General features: G+C 44.5%; 1 protein-coding gene across 1 annotated transcript in view; it reads right to left on the reverse strand.

Moving 5' to 3' along the window:
• Positions 1–17,304, reverse strand: part of PKD1L1 (polycystin 1 like 1, transient receptor potential channel interacting) — a 131,764-nt gene that overhangs the window by 48,829 nt on the left and 65,631 nt on the right. Inside the window, exons 30-36 of the mRNA XM_073240006.1 lie at positions 16,960–17,070; positions 16,697–16,854; positions 15,430–15,530; positions 3,493–3,685; positions 2,905–2,988; positions 1,621–1,828; positions 254–360 (exon numbers count right to left, since the gene is read on the reverse strand). Coding sequence (XP_073096107.1) covers positions 254–360; positions 1,621–1,828; positions 2,905–2,988; positions 3,493–3,685; positions 15,430–15,530; positions 16,697–16,854; positions 16,960–17,070 — 962 coding nt within the window. The remainder of the gene's footprint in view (positions 1–253; positions 361–1,620; positions 1,829–2,904; positions 2,989–3,492; positions 3,686–15,429; positions 15,531–16,696; positions 16,855–16,959; positions 17,071–17,304) is intronic.

A 17,304-nucleotide genomic window follows, 5' to 3' on the forward strand; every position in this document is an offset into this window, starting at 1 on the left:
GATAAAGTTGTGGCCATGAACCTTACAGGCACACAGGGTCTATCGGCCCTTGTCCCTCACTCCCTCCTGCACACACATCTACTATCTGATCTACTTCAAATAAAACAGTAAAACTGCTTTATAAAACCATCAGATGTGAGTTAGCCCTATCAGAAAACAATGTTATACATTTCTTCTTTTTGAATTTGTGATAAGGCTACACCAGATCTGATCAGCCTCTCTCCCAAATTGTGCAATTGGAGTTTCAGAATACCTCAGGACAAAGGTGTGTCTGGAATTCCTTTCAAACAGGGACTTCTCTGGACAGTAGAGTTCTTTGGGTTCTGAAAGCCCATTTTCACCACATAAGACAATGTAAACCTCCAAACAAAGACACAGTACGAATTAAGACATTGAGCACTTGGCACTGATCTATGCCTGGGCCCCCAGATCCCCATCCTGCCCAAAACAAGCCTGAAAGGTGGAGTGCCATCCACCATGCGGGCCCCAGGGATGCAGGGGACACTGCCCCATGGCCCGGTGGTCATTCCTCAGGCTGCCCTGGGAGAGACCTGGGGAGTAGTGCCCGCCAGGGTTGGCCAGATTTCCCCATTTGGTCTAGAAAAACCAGCGCCAGATCGGACTCATTAGGTCGCATGTGGCTTCATGAGGGAAAGCACACGACAATAGGTGGCACCACCCTCCCACCTCAGCTGGAGGGACATTGGGGTCATGGCCCGGGCGCACAAGGGGCTCCATAGTCACATGCTCCCTGCCACGTGGCCTGTGCCCAAACCCCAGTCTTCATGGTTCTCTTACTATGGATTCCATAGGCAACCCTGCTGCCTTGAGAGGTGGGGGAGCGTCCAAGTGCAGAGGGAGCCCCCATCCTGGGGAATCCGTGTGAGTGCACACCCCCACTCACAGAGCCCCCCGGGTGGGCTCTGGGTTCTGCCTATGCGGCCTTATCTTCACAGCCCCACCTAAGTGTTTATCTTTGTGAGTAATTCACTATTGATTCACATGGTAATTCACATGGTAGGGGCCCCACCATGGGCCCCAATGTCCCTCCAGTTGAGGAAGGAGGGTGGTGCCACCCATCATTGTGTGCTTTTCCCTCATGGACATCTGGCCTCCACGTGACCCATCTGTGGGACCCCGCCCACTTCATTGCACACCCTGTCCGTCCCCTCCAAGCCAGCCTCCATCAGCAACTCTGGGAAGGTTGTCTTTACCCAAGACTCCCAGCCAGCCACACACCTGCCTGTCCTCAGAGCTGGCCTGGACATTCTCAACCCTCCAGTGTCTGCCCCTGGGCAGCAGGTAACAGACTCAGACCAACTGCAAGGGTGAACATGGCTCTCAAAGGCCCCATATTCCACTCAGACACAGACCACTGCGGGCTGCTTCTCTCGGTGCAGGAGGAAAGGGGAGGAGGGCTGGAGCGGACCGTCCTGGGCGCGGGGAGGCCTGTGCGTGGGGGAGGTGAGCCCCCCAGGAATAAGACTGGGCCAGCCAGGCAGGGCACAAGGACAGGGGAAAGGCAGAAGACTCCCCAAACCGTGTGTTTGTGGGGCTGTCACTCACACCAGCCCACATCCTTCCACACACGCAGAGCATCTCCCAGGATGACCCCACTACCTTTGCGCTAAAGCGGGCTGGAGCCCGGAAGCCGGTGTCGATGACAACTGCATATAGCTGGTGGCCGGGTGGGGTGCTTTCTTGAAGAAAAATGTAACCAGTTTTCTTTTTTTCATAGTGATCTATGCGTCTGCTTTTAGTAACCAAAAGTGCATAAAGAATTGTAAAAACCACAATAAAAATACCGGGAAGCAGGTTTGCTGGGCATCTATAAATAAAAGGAAACAAGTAAATAGTGAATTACTCACAAAAATTAACACTTAGGCTAATTCTGACCAACTCCCCTCCACACTGGCTAACACACACATGTGCCCCTGGGCGTCATGGATCTGTTTAAAAAGTGCTTTGTGACTGGGAGAAGAAAGTAGATAGATCTGGGGGGATTGTGGCTGAGGAGGGAAAGATGGGGTGGGGAGCCTCTGCCATGTCTGGCCCTGGGTGGTGCAGGCAGCAGCTGAGCTGCTCAGGCTGATTCAGGGGCTCCCAAAGGCACAAGTGACCTGCAGCCCAGCGACCAGCCACCCAGGAGCAGGACCCAGGGCACAGGGGCCTGGGGAAGGACCAGATTTCGCCTCTGAAGCTGCACCGAGTTGGGCGACCATGTCCTCTGTCTGAGGCTCTTTCCTTAAGCAGCCTGGACAGAGCACTGTCCCACTGTTATGAGGGTTAAGCAAGGTGACACCTATAAAGTGCTTCAGCATGTGGGAGTGATGAATACTCCCCACCCCAGGCAGAATGAGGCCTGGACGCTGCCGTCCCGGCCCCTCCACAGCTCCTCTCCTTCCCAGGCACCTGTGTGGGCTAGAGGGGTCCCTGGGGTCACTGTCCTCCCAGGACACCATGTCCCTGCATGACCTCAGGCTTTTGTCTTTTATCCAGGCATCCCCAGGGCTGCCTCTCCCCTGATGGCTTGTCCAATGTGTCTGAAACCACTTTGAAGAGAAAGAGGGAGCTTTGACAGTAAGCATCAAGAGGACGGCATTTGGGAACCTGGTCACCAAGGACCCCACCCCGTCGGCAAACACTGAGCAGTGACATCAACTAAAGCTAAACTGAAAAGAAAAGCACGTTGACTTTCTTGTGTCTGTACATCTCCTGCCAGTGAACGTAAGTGTAGACAGACAGACGCAGAAAACTGCATAACATTTAAAGACAGTCAGCAACTGATATGGATATTTCAGAAAGCAAATGATAATCAGTAACATGGATGGCAGGCATCTGCTGAATTACACGTGGGCAGCAGTACAGATTACATTTTATCTTGACTTAGAAAATGGAACTTACCTCTGGAACTTGGAAACGTCGCTCATTTCAAGACTAGCATTCAGCTCTCTTCTTGCCACAGAGAAGGCTGTGAGGCGATCATAGCTAGGAGGGAGGTGCGGGTTAGGGGCAGGCATGTGGGGAGAGCAAGGTTTATGGTGTCATAGGTCATGGGCTCAAGGAGGGGCCACAGGTTCTGGTGATTGTAATGCTATGATTTAGATCCAGGTTAAAGTGTCCGGCTAAAACCAAAGTCAGAAAGGAGGGGTTTGTTCTGCCAGGCACTAGACGCCTGGTGTCTCAGTGCTCAGCCCCTGAGGCCACCCTAGGACATGGGCTGTCCTCACTGTGGACTCAGGCACCTTGATCACAAAGCCTTCATGGTGCAGCCCAGCTCTGGCCTGCAGGATAACATTGCTGCCAGCCGCAGTGCCCTATGCTGAATGCCCGTCTGCTGCCCCTGCCAGTACAACCACTCTAAAGATGGACTTGAAAAAAATAATACCTCTCTGCCCCTCGTATATACCATGAGCAGGTCCCATACTGTATCCATTCATTCTCCTGGCTCACAAAGAAGTGCCAGCAGACAGGAGGATGTAACATGTATACCTGCAGTTCACGGTCTCTGGAGAGCTTCCTGGTTGTGGCAAGAAACTTCCAGATCTCCACCTTCTCTTGTCCCCAAACAGGCATTGGAGCCACTGGAAATGTACTGTATAGTTCACTGCTTCAGCAAAGTACTGATTGGGGGGTGTTCTGTCATAGTTGGCATCTAACAAGGACAGATAGCCCAAGCTGGTGTCTAAAAAAAGAGAAAAAATAAATTAAGAAATACAACCTAAAGTCTACAGAAAGGCATAACCTGTTCCACATGCAGATGGGGCAGCAGACAGAGGGGGCGAGGCGGGGAAGCTGGGCAGGGGCGGGAAGACACGCAGGTCTGGCGGCTGCCTGTCCTGGAGCCTTGGCCCTGAGAATAAGTCTCCCGGTCGGAGCGCTGGCTTGCATCTTCTGGGCTGGCAGAGTGTGGACATGCTTCCTCCAGTTCCAAGCCCCTCCGGACATTGAGCACGTCACCCAGCTGCCTTTGGGGGATGCAGAGAGTGGAGTCAACTTCTCCGCTCCACCCAGAGCCCTTTCCTGCCTCTCCGGGGCTCCATCAGCCCACCTGCCAACATTAGCATGTCCTCAGGCTCAGTCCCGGCAGGACAGCCCATGATCATGTGGGTTTAGCCTGTCATTTTTGGATGTGTTTTATGTTTAGAAGCAAAAATATTTAACATCCCATTTACTTCAAATTTGTCCCAAAGAATTCTTAATAAATGATGTTGGCACAATTAGATACTCACCATTTGTAAAAATATGAATCTCATGCTGCATACAGTAGTAAATACCAATCAATCAGAGATCTAAATGTAGAAAAATGGAAGTGTACAAGTACTCAAAAAAAACATAACAGGGATGGCTTCTTTTATAACCTGGGTATGAGGCATAACTTTCTATATGATTCAAAATCCAAGTGTAATTTTTAAAAAGTGGATAAATTTTTCTATTAAAAAATCTTTAACAAGGTAAAAAAGCTCAAGAACAAAATAAAAAAACATGAATCAAGAGAAAACTCAGTAGAAAAATGGGTACATATGAAGAGTTCATGAAAAAAGATAATGGCCTTAAGACTATGAGAAAATATTCCATTCATAATATAAATGCATATTACAACTCTCATTTCTCAACTATCCACTGGAAAAATTTTTAAACTTGGAAATATACTCTGTTGGAAAAGTTGTGAGGAAAAAGGCCATCCCCACATTGCTGGAGGGGAATTTGGCAATACATACCTGCCCACTACACATGCATTTACCTTTCGACCCAGGAATACCATATTTAGGACTTTCACTTGAGAATATCCTGAGTCTCCCATGCACACACATAGGACCCTGGTTGAACAAAGCATGGTGCGTACAGTGGAGACTATGCAGCAGTAAAAAACAATGAAGACATTGGTGAATGAAAATGTATAGTGGGACTTCCAAATATAGAACTTGAACTGAGAAAAGCACAAAGCAAACGAGCATGAGAACCACGGGGACAAAGGTCGTGCGTGTATGTGCCCAAGTGCAGGCTTGTTTTCCCAAGAGAGAAATGTTGGAAAGACAAATGAGCTTATGAAAAACTTACCTGAATGGAAAAGGTCAGAACAAGGCAGATGGAACAAGGTTGTGGGAAGCAAGACTCAGCTCTGACCATAAACGTTTTTAATAAGGTTTAGACATTTGAACAAGACAAGTGTTTGGCGTGCTTGGAAAATAAAATGAGATAAAAACAAATGGAGAATACAAGTCACAAGATGGCGGTGTGAGTAGAGCAGAGGAAATCTCCTCCCAAAACCACATATATCTATGAAAATATAACAAAGACAACTCTTCCTAGAATAGAGACCAGAGGACACAGGACAACATCCAGACCACATCCACACCTGCGAGAACCCAGCACCTCCTGAAGGGGGTAAGATACAAGCCCTGGCCCGGTGGGACACGAGCGTCCCTCCCCCCAGCTCCCGGCAGGAGGAGAGGAGTCTTAGCTGGGAGGGAGAAGGAACCCAGGACTGCTGAATACCCAGCCCCAGCCATCCAGACCAGAGCACAGACACAGTGCATGCGTGGGGTCCTGGATACTATGGAAATAGGGCAACAAGACTGGGAGCGCATGAGGACAAAGAAAATAGTGCGTTTTTCTTTTTTTTTTTTTTTGCTTTGTTTTGTTGTTGTTGTTTTGGTTTGGCAAGTGCTTTTTGGAAGTCTTAAAGGGGCAGGGTGGGACACTTAGTCCAGAGGCAGGGAATCTGGGGATCTCTGGGCACTCTAACCCCCCAGGCAGCAGGGAGCACGGAGACCCGTTACGGAGATAAATAGCCTCCCGGCTGCTCCCCCTCCAACAGGGCTCCACCATTTTGGAGCAGCAGCCCGAGCCAGGTCACGCCCAGAGCTACAGCGGAGATAAACTCCATAGCAGCCGGGCAGGAAGCAGAAGCCCTGTCTGCGCGCCCCTGTCTGCGCGCAGCTGCCCAACACAAGCCACTAGAGGTCGCTGTTCTCCCAGGAGAGTAAGGCCACAAACCAACAAGAAGGAAAGCTCTTCCAGCCGTCACTCGTACCAGCTCTACAAACTATTTCTATCACTATGAAAAGGCAAAACTACAGACAGACAAAGATCACAGAGTCAACACCTGAGAAGGAGACAGACCTAACCAGTCTTCCTGAAAAAGAACTCAAAATAAAAATCATGAACATGCTGATGGAGATGCAGAGAAAAATGCAAGAGCAATGGGATGAAGTCCAGAGGGAGATCACAGATGCCAGGAAGGAGATTACAGAAGTGAAACAAACCCTGGAAGGATTTATAAGCAGAATGGATAAGATGCAAGAGGTCACTGAAGGAATAGAAAACAGAGAACAGGAACGTATAGAAGCTGACATAGAGAGAGATAAAAGGATCTCCAGGAATGAAACAATACTAAGAGAACTGTGTGACCAATCCAAAAGGAACAATATCCTTATTATAGGGGTACCAGAAGAAGAAGAGAGAGGTAAAGGGATAGAAAGTGTCTTTGAAGAAATAATTGCTGAAAACTTACCCAAACTGGGAGAGGAAATAATTGAACAGACCACAGAAATACACAGAACCCCAACAGAAAGGATCCAAGGAGGACAACACCAAGACACATAATAATTAAAATGGCAAGGATCAAGGACAAGCAAAGAGTTTTAAAGGCAGCTAGAGAGAAAAAGGTCACCTATAAAGGAAAACCCATCAGGCTATGATCAGACTTCTCGACAGAAACCCTACAGGCCAGAAGAGAATGGCATGATATATTTAATAAAATGAAACAGAAGGGCCTTCAACCAAGGATACTGTATCCAGCACGACTATCATTTAAATATGATGGCAGGATTAAACAATTCCCAGACAAGAAAACCTGAGGGAATTTGCTTCTCACAAACCACCTCTACAGGGCATCTTACAGGGACAGCTCTAGATGGGAGAACTCCTAAAAAGAGCACAGAACAAAACACCCAACATATGAAGAAAGGAGAAGGAGGAATAAGAAGGGAGAGAAGAAAAGAATCTCCAGACAGTGTATATAACAGCTCAATAATTGAGCTAAGTTAGGCAGTAAGATACTAAAGAGGCTAACCTTGAACCTTTGGTAACTACGAATTTAAAGCCCGCAATGGCAATAAGTACATATCTCTCAATAGTCACCCTAAATGTAAATGGACTTAATGCACCAATCAAAAGACACAGAGTAATAGACTAGATAAAAAAGCAAGGCCCATCTATATGCTGCTTACAAGAAACTCACCTCAAACCCAAAGACATGCACAGACTAAAAGTCAAGGGATGGAAAAACATATTTCAGGCAAACAACAGTAAGAAGAAAGCAGGGGTTGCAGTACTAATATCAGACAAAATAGACTTCAAAACAAAGAAAGTAACAAGAGATAAAGAAGGACACTACATAATGATAAAGGGCTCAGTCCAACAAGAGGATATAACCATTCTAAATACATATGCACCCAACACAGGAGCACCAGCATATGTGAAACAAATACTAACAGAACCAAAGGGGGAAATAGACTGCAATGCATTCATTTTAGGAGACTTCAACACACCACTCACCCCAAAGGATAGATCCACCGGGCAGAAAATAAGTAAGGACACAGAGGCACTGAAAAACACACTAGAACAAATGGACCTAATAGACATCTATAGAACTCTACATCCAAAAGCAACAGGATACACATTCTTCTCAAGTGCATATGGAACATTCTCCAGAATAGACCACATACTAGGCCACAAAAAGAGCCTCAGTAAATTCCAAAACATTGAAATCCTACCAACCAATTTTTCAGACCACAAAGGTATAAAACTAGAAATAAATTCTACAAAGAAAACAAAAAGGCTCACAAACACATGGAGGCTTAACAACATGCTCCTAAACAATCAATGGATCAACGAACAAATCAAAATAGAGATCAAGCAATATATGAAAACAAATGACAACAACAACACAAAGCCCCAAACTTCTGTGGGACACAGCAAAAGCAGTCTTCAGAGGAAAGTATATAGCGATCCAGACACACTTGAGGAAGGAATAACAATCCCAAATGAATAGTCTAACATCACAATTATCGAAACTGGAAAAAGAAGAACAAATGAGGCCTAAAGTCAGCAGAAGGAGGGACATAATAAAGATCAGAAAAGAAATAAACAAAATTGAGAAGAATAAAACAATAGCAAAAATCAATGAAACCAAGAGCTGGTTCTTTGAGAAAATAAACAAAGTAGATAAGCCTCTAGCCAAACTTATTAAGAGAAAAAGAGAATTGACACAAATCAACAGAATCAGAAATGAGAACGGAAAAATCATGACAGACCACAGAAATACAAAAAATTATTAAAGACTACTATGAAATCCTATATGCCAACAAGCTGGAAAACCTAGAAAAATGGACAATTTCCTAGAAAAATACAACCTTCCAAGACTGACCAAGGAAGAAACACAAAAGTTAAACAAACCAATTACGAGCAAAGAAATTGAAATGGTAGTAAAAAAACTACCCAAGAACAAGACCCTGGGCCGGACGGATTTACCTCGGAATTTTATCAGACATACAGAGAAGACATAATACTCATTCTCCTTAAAGTTTTCCAAAAATAGAAGAGGAGGGAATACTCCCAAACTCATTCTATGAAGCCAACATCACCCTAATACCAAAACCAGGCAAAGACCCCACCAAAAAAGAAAATTACAGACCAGTATCCCTGATGAATGCAGATGCAAAAATACTCAATAAAATATTAGCAAACAGAATTCAACAGTATATCAAAAGGATCATACACCATGACCAAGTGGGATTCATCCCAGGGATGCAAGGATGGTAAAATTCTTGAAAATCCATCAACATCATCCACCACATCAACAAAAAGAAAGACAAAAACCAAATGATCATCTCCATAGATGCTAAAAAAGCATTTGACAAAATTCAACATCCATTCATGATAAAAACTCTCAGCAAAATGGGAATAGAGGGCAAGTACCTCAACATAATAAAGGCCATATATGATAAACCCACAGCCAACATTATACTGAACAACAAGAAGCTAAAAGCTTTTCCTCTGAGATCGGGAACTAGACAGGGATGCCCACTCTCCCCACTGTTATTTAACATAGTACTGGAGGTCCAAGCCACGGCAATCAGACAAAACAAAGAAATACAAGGAATCCAGATTGGTAAAGAAGAAGTTAAACTGTCACTATTTGCAGATGATATGATATTGTACATAAAAAACCCTAAAGACTCTACTCCAAAACTACTAGAACTGATATCAGAATACAGCAAAGTTGCAGGATACAAAATTAACACACAGAAATCTGTAGCTTTCCTATACACTAACAATGAACCAATAGAAAGAGAAATCAGGAAAACAATTCCATTCACAATAGCATCAAAAAGAATTAAATACCTAGGAATAAACCTAACCAAAGAAGTGAAAGACCTATACCCTGAAAACTACAAGTCACTCTTAAGAGAAATTAAAGAGTACACTAACAAATGGAAACTCATCCCATGCTTCTGGCTAGGAAGAGTTAATATCGTCAAAATGGCCATCCTGCCCAAAGCAATATACAGATTTGATGCAATCCCTATCAGATTACCAGCAACATTCTTCAATGAACTGGAACAAATAATTCAAAAATTCATATGGAAACACCAAAGACCCCGAATAGCCAAAGCAATCCTGAGAAAGAAGAATAAAGTGGGGGGGGATCTCACTCCCCAACTTCAAGTTCTACTACAAAGCCATAGTAATCAAGACAATTTGGTAGTGGCACAAGAACAGAGCCACAGACCAGTGGAACAGATTAGAGACTCCAGACATTAAGCCAAACATATATGGTCAATTAATATTTGATAAAGGAGCCATGGATATACAATGGGGAAATGACAGTCTCTTCAACAGATGGTGCTGGCAAAACTGGACAGCTACATGTAGGAGAATGAAACTGGACCATTGTCTAACCCCATACACAAAAGTAAATTCAAAATGGATCAAAGACCTGAATGTAAGCCATGAAACCATAAAACTCTTAGAAAAAACATAGGCAAAAACCTCTTAGACATAAACATGAGTGACCTCTTCTTGAACATATCTCCCTAGGCAAGGAAAACAACAGCAAAAATGAACAAGTGGGACTATATTAAGCTGAAAAGCTTCTGTACAGCAAAAGACACCATCAATAGAACAAAAAGGAACCCTACAGTATGGGAGAATATATTTGTAAATGACAGATCCGATAAAGGCTTGACATCCAAAATATATAAAGAGCTCACATGCCTCAACAAACAAAAAACAAATAATCCAATTAAAAAATGGGCAGAGGAACTGAACAGACAGTTCTCCAAAAAAGAAATACAGATGGCCAACAGACACATGAAAAGATGCTCCACATCGCTAATTATCAGAGAAATGCAAATTAAAACTACAATGAGGTATCACCTCACACCAGTAAGGATGGCTGCCATCCAAAAGACAAACAACAACAAATGCCAGCAAGGCTGTGGAGAAAGGGGAACCCTCCTACACGGCTGGTGGGAATGTAAATTAGTTCAACCATTGCGGAAAGCAGTATGGAGGTTCATCAAAATGCTCAAAACAGACTTACCATTTGACCCAGGAATTCCACTCCTAGGAATTTACCCTAAGAACGCAGCAATCAAGTTTGAGAAAGACAGATGCACCCCTATGTTTATCGCAGCACTATTTACAATAGCCAAGAATTGGAAGCAACCTAAATATCCATCGGTAGATGAATGGATAAAGAAGATGTGGTACATATACACAATGGAATACTACTCAGCCATAAGAAGAGGGCAAATCCTACCATTTGCAGCAACATGGATGGAGCTGGAGGGTATTATGCTCAGTGAAATAAGCCAAGCGGAGAAAGAGAAATACCAAATGATTTCATTCATCTGTGGAGTATAAGAACAAAGGAAAAACTGAAGAAACAAAACAGCAGCGGAATCACAGAACCCAAGAATGGACTAACAGGTACCAAAGGGAAAGGGACTGGGGAGGATGGGTAGGTAGGGAGGGATAAGGGGGGGGGAGAAGAAGGGGGATATTAAGATTTGCATGCATGGGGGGGAGGGAGAAAGGGGAGGGCTGTACAACACAGAGAAGACAAGTAGTGATTCTACAACATTTTGCGATGCTGATGGACAGTGACTGTAAGGGGGTGTGTGGGGGGGACCTGGTATAGGGAGAGCCTAGTAAACATAATATTCTTCATGTAACTGTAGATTAATGATAACAAAAAAAAGAAAGAAAGAAAAGAGGGATTACTCCCTGATAGGATAAAACTAACTGTAAATCAACGATTAATACATGCTTTAAATATCCTTAATTTTGATCACTTGAAGGGTGTCAGATGATCGGCTATGGAGGTACATTTTTCTGATAATAATCTTTTCTCTTAAAAAAAAAACAGTTCCTGTGTGGTGACCTCCAATGAGTTCTACACAATGGTATAAAGGGCATATCAAAGTGTGGGCAAAGGGTCTGTTTGTGTTTATACAGAGGATCAAAGCCTAATTTGGCTACCCAGAAAATGAACTAAAATACGATATCAAGAAGAACTTCCAACATCAGCACTCTCTGGAAGAGTCATACCAGAAGATGATCATCAAAAAAACCTCAACAAAGATCCAGGCAATACTGCAGTTGTAGCTGCATTCATCCCACCAGTTCCTGGACTTGCCATTGGAATTAAGAGGAGATATCTAAGGTGGCCTGTGCATACAGTAAAACAACAAATTTGACTGGATCTATACTGTTGGAACTCAACCAAGAATTAGGAGAAGTGCAAGTTGTAGCACTCCAAAATTTTACAACTACAGACTATCTACTGTTAAAAGAACATATGGGATGTGAACAGTCCCCAGGAATGGGTTGTTTTAATTTGTCTGATTTCTCTCAGACTGTTCAAGTTCAGTTGGACAATATCCACCATATCATAGATAAGTTTTCACAAATGCCTAGGGTGCCTAACTGGTTTTCTTGGTTTCACTGGAGATGGCTGGTAATTATAGGTCTGCTTTGGTTATGTAACTGTATTCCTATTATGTTAATGTGTGTACACAATTTAATTAGTAGTTTAAAACCTATACATGCTTAAGTTACTCTACAAGAAGATATGTCAAAGAAATAATCAATCTTCCCATGTTATCTTCTGTCTGCTACTCCTATAGCTTTTCTTCTTCCTTCCTAATTACAACCCTTAAATAGAATTTGTGCCTCATATCGAATTTACTGAGTATCATAATTCTTCCAAGTGGTAAAGATACCTAAAGACAAATACTGGGCATAAAAGCCACAGGGCATAAATCTGCAATGAAGTAAAAAGCTAACCTTTTCAAACAATATTGCCTCTCTCTCACTTACCAACTTTACATTTCCCTGTATGGCCCTGGAAGATGACTGGTTAGCCAGAGATGGGTAAGATTCCTTAAGGGAGGAACAACCTAAGACAGGCACAGTTGCAGGGGGGCCATCAGGTGAGAAATTGGGGATCAACAGAGGTGAGGCTTAGAACCTCACCCCCCCTGTTTTGAGAGAAATCTTCTGCATCCATGGATGTTTTATTGCCCTTGTCTAGCTTGGATTAACACTTAGTCTACAGGCACACACCTGATCATCTAAATTTGCTCTCTTACAGCACTAAACTATGTTTTCTACCTTTATCTTGCATGTATCTACCACTTCAGCATTTTATTAAAATATAAATAATAATAATAATAATAATAAGGGAGAAATGTGGGATTCACATATAAATCAAGTATAAAAATCAAACGAATGTTCATATTTGACCTGATTGTTTATAGTTCATAATGTGTGATCAAAACTGAAAGTTTCTGTGATGTATGCCCTTGCACTGTTCACCATGTAAGAACTTATTCACTATGTAAGAACTTGTTCGTTATGCTTCAGAATTTTGCAGACTGTCAAGAATTAGACTTGGGTTGGATTAATGATTGTACATTGAGCATTGAGTCCCCTATACAGAATTTTATTGTTGTTAACAACCATTTGAAATAAATATGAGATGCCCTCTCAAAAAAATAAAAATAAAAAAAACAAAACAAATGGAGAACAGTAACCACTAACATTAAATACATTTATAAAAAACAAACCTAACTCTATAAAACTGGTAGCAAACTCTCTACAGAGAAAAGAACTGACTCAAAGACAATGGATGCTAAGAGAAGCAAAACCTGAAAAGAAGAGATGTTGAACCTCATCTGGTAGGTTTGTTAATGTTGCCTTAATTCTGATATTCTGTGTATATTGCAGGGTAGGCACAATGGGGGAAATGGAATTCTTGAGGCAGGGGCAGGGATCCAGAGAGGCCCTCGGGGAAAGGGAGAGAGCATCCAGGGGGCTGGATTTGAATTGGAGGGATTAGCATGAGCTCATTTGCACAAGGATGTGTGTGTGCGCGCACACATACACACGTGTACATGCGCACACTACTGACTCTACTGAGCCATCTCAGAAACGCCGATACCCAGTAACAATGGGCACATCTGGTGCAAAGACCTGTGTCTTCAGCACCATTCCCAGGAAGGAGCCCAGGCTCCCTGGGCAAATGCCTGGTTCTGGGAAGGGCATTGAGGAGCAGACAGGCCCGCACACCTTGGTGTCCCACGGAGGAAGCTCTGAACTACTGATGTTATGTCAGAAAGGCTCAGGAGCCATCAGGAAGGAGCTCCCTGGCACAATTTGAGCATCAGAAAGAAAGGTTATGGAAGTGAATGAAATATACTGACTTTTTAAAATCTATGCATCTGTGGAGACAAGGAAGCGGGCCTGAAAGAGAATGACACAGAAGCTCTCTTTATTAATGAATGCCAGACAACTCAGGATAGAATTGGGAGATCACCATTTGTGGTCAGCCCTGTCATCACCAGAGGAGGCCCTGTTATCAGCAGAAGGAGGTGCCCAGATCTTCTCACCGGTATAGCCTCGTTAATCACAATGGGAAGATGCTCTGCTAAAGTGGAGAGTTTGGTGTTACATCCCCAACCCAGTTTTCAAACTTGGTGTCCCCAGTGGGTTGTTATTCACCAGATACCTGGAAACTGGATTTAATCCCAAGGAGACAGTCAGGAGGTCCAGAACGTGAGACACTCAAACAATAACTGACTTAGACTCTCAAAAAAAGTCAACGTCATGGAAAAAAGGCAAACCATGGAGAGGGTATTCTCAATTTTCAAGAGGCCACCAAATGGGACAATGAAGTGCATTTAGGAACTTTGATTTAACTCTAAATAACAAAGGTGAAGAGCTTTGGAAGGCACTGTGGAGACCATCACCAGCATTTAGCTGTGGACTGCACAGTAGATGGTGTCCTTGAGGGGTGCTGGCTCTCTGTAGCATGGCAGTGGTGCCCAGGCATGTGATGGAATATTCTCACGTGTATGAGATGTATACTGATGTAGCTAGGACTGCAGGGGCATGGTGCCTGGAATTCTCTCTCTAATGACTCACCCTACCCCTGACACTCATACACATGTGCACACATGTGAGCATGCATAGATAGAGCAAATGTGGCAAAAAGCCAACAAATTGTGACTCTAGATGAAATTTTTCTTTTCCCAACATTTCTGTCAGTTTGAAATTTCTGACCATAAAAAAATATGGAAAAGAAACATCAGTTGCAAAATATTTTAAATTGCCATTGAGAATTTGAATTTCATTTACAGTTTGGTCCATTTTGAAAAGAAACGAGCTATGTAATGACTGGTTCTCAGGGAAAATACATCATATACAGATGTGGTAGACGGAGGAGACAGGATGGCTTGTGGTCTGACATCTGAAACCAGTCCCCATGCAATGCCACAGCCTTTGGAATCTGCTGGAAACATGTACACAGTCCAGTGTGGACTTGCATAAGCACGCTGAGTCTGCTCCTGGCCTTTCGTGAGGACAGACTCAAGGAGCCTAAGCGACCAGGGTCAGATGTTATGGGGCGAGCCCAGAACCAGCCACGCTCTACCCCCTGCTGGTGAGGGCTGGTGGGTCGGCTGGTGGGTCCTGTGGACTACAGGCAGAGAAGAGCTGCAGGGAGAGCCCAGAGGCAGAGTAACAAACAGGAGAGGCAAAAAGGTGCCAGAGGAGCAACAGGTAGAGGGAGTCCTGGAGGCCAAGGGAGGCCCACCAAGGAGGCAGAAGCAGAGGCTGCATGTCAGCAGAGGCTTGTGAGAGGTCAGGAGGGGGCCCTGCAGGGAAGGTGCCAAAGGACCAGAAGAAAGTGCTGGAGACTGGCCAGTGGGGTGGGCGGCCTGTCCAAAACCACTGTATAACCAGGTTGAGACCATGTTCATCATGCATGAATAAAGCACACTCGTGCTCCTGTCTTAAAACAGACACTTCATCTTGTCTTATACACAGAGTGCAAGGTTAAAGATGTGTGCTGACCTCTCAGTGAGATGGCAGGCACACAGATGTGAACACTCTGCTCCTCCCAGCTGTAGATGTGTTTCACAAGGAACTCAGAAGGAGTAGGCCTCTCGGAGAACCTAGGAGACAGATGATGCAACAGCGTCCAGTTTTGTTGTGGCTTCTTCCTGCAAGACTTCAGCCATACAGCTCTGTGCAAAAGTCCTTCCTCACAGGGAAGCAGCTGAGACCATGGGCCACCTCGCCTGTTCCCCAGGACCACAGGCCTTTCAATAAGAATTATGTGACACTTTCATCTCTCATTTCACTGAAAGGTAGAAACTTAGTCTGAAGCAAGAACAATAAGCAGCACAACTATGGGAATATGCAGGCCTGGCTCCCGGTGGTCTGGGTGGCAGGTGGCCTGGTGTGTGTGGGTATCAGTGACAACCCACTAATGTCACATCAGGAATGGAGAGATGGAGGAGGGAGCAGGAAGGAGCTAGACTGAGATCTGGTCAGAGCCAATTTACCTTTTGTGTGTGACTTAAAGAATTAAGTTAAAATCCAAACTCTTTAAGCAAATAGACACATTTCATTCAACAGCTGGGCTCCTGTGAGGGTAGAGCCAACAGGTACACACTGAACCCTGCTGAGCATTGTGGGCCTCGCCCTGCAGGTGATGCACTCAGTGATGCGTGCCCTCACCCAGAGCAGCGGAGAGGCTGACGGCTGTCAGCTGGCCCAGGACAGGGCTCAGAAGACGAATGACCGCAGGCACCTTCTCCAACAGGACCCTTCACCATCCAGACCTACCAGGGCCATTGCTAATGTGTGGTTTTAAAGACCCTCTTCAGTAGTCACTTATGTAATTTCCCTGTGTAATTCTTCAGTAGTGGGGCCTACCCACGACTCAGAGACCCAACATTGCTAAGAAAGAGGATTCACTTATCAAGTCTCCTCAGACAAAAGAGTTTGAACCATTTTTTTCCTTTTGAAAAAAAAGAAATAAAAAAATAGGAGACTTGTGGGCCAACTCCATACTGTGACTAAGGATTCGATTCCTAAATGAGGTGTCAGCATTCTCTGCCAGCTCATTATTCTCACTCTAATGCACTTAGCAGGCAAGGACCCAGTTGTAAAAAAAAACAAAGTGGGGAAGCTTACCTAGACAGCAGACAACATCACCTAAGCTCTTTGGACAATGGGCTTCATGGCTGCCTTAGAAATGCAATTTCAATCACTAATTTTTTCACGAGATATCCTTAAGGGCATCTCTTGCTCCGGCCTTGTGACCACCACGCACCTTACCAACAACATGACTGGGAAAGCTCTTGTAAGGGGCTTGGAAAATTCTGTCCTTATCTGCAGACACTCCTGGGGGTTTTCAGAAGGCCCAACGAACCGATGAAAGTTCACTCTGTCCCGAAGCAACACAAACATTGTTTGGTTTCTCCTGTTATCCTGCCATCAAATGGAAAACAAGTTAAGCAACATTTCCCCTAGGAAAAGTCAAATCATTGAAAATTGGCCAGTGCCACCTCCAGGAAGCAGCAGTGACATCCTTACCCAGCCACCTGCTTCCCCAAACTGCACGGTCACAGGGCTTGTCAGACGTGGTCTGCTGATGGGTCTCCTGCTGGAGCAGTCGTACAGAGACAGGGAGACAGATCCGCCAACCTGGGGACACAGAGCCCAGAGCAGGTGACATCTGTGTGGTCAGAGGTGATGGAAGCAGAATCCAAAGCCCAGGGGTGTGCTGCCACAGTCACATCATATTAGGGAGCTGACAGCAGGGGCTGACCCAAAACAGCCAGTTCTCCTGGTTTGAATGGCAGGATCTACAGTGCGGGGGCGGCTGTAATGCCTCATATTTTTACTCTAACTCAAATTAGTAATTTTTAAAGAGTTTAA

Source organism: Manis javanica, chromosome 6 (genome assembly GCF_040802235.1).
Source record: "Manis javanica isolate MJ-LG chromosome 6, MJ_LKY, whole genome shotgun sequence".
Lineage (NCBI taxonomy): Eukaryota > Metazoa > Chordata > Mammalia > Pholidota > Manidae > Manis > Manis javanica.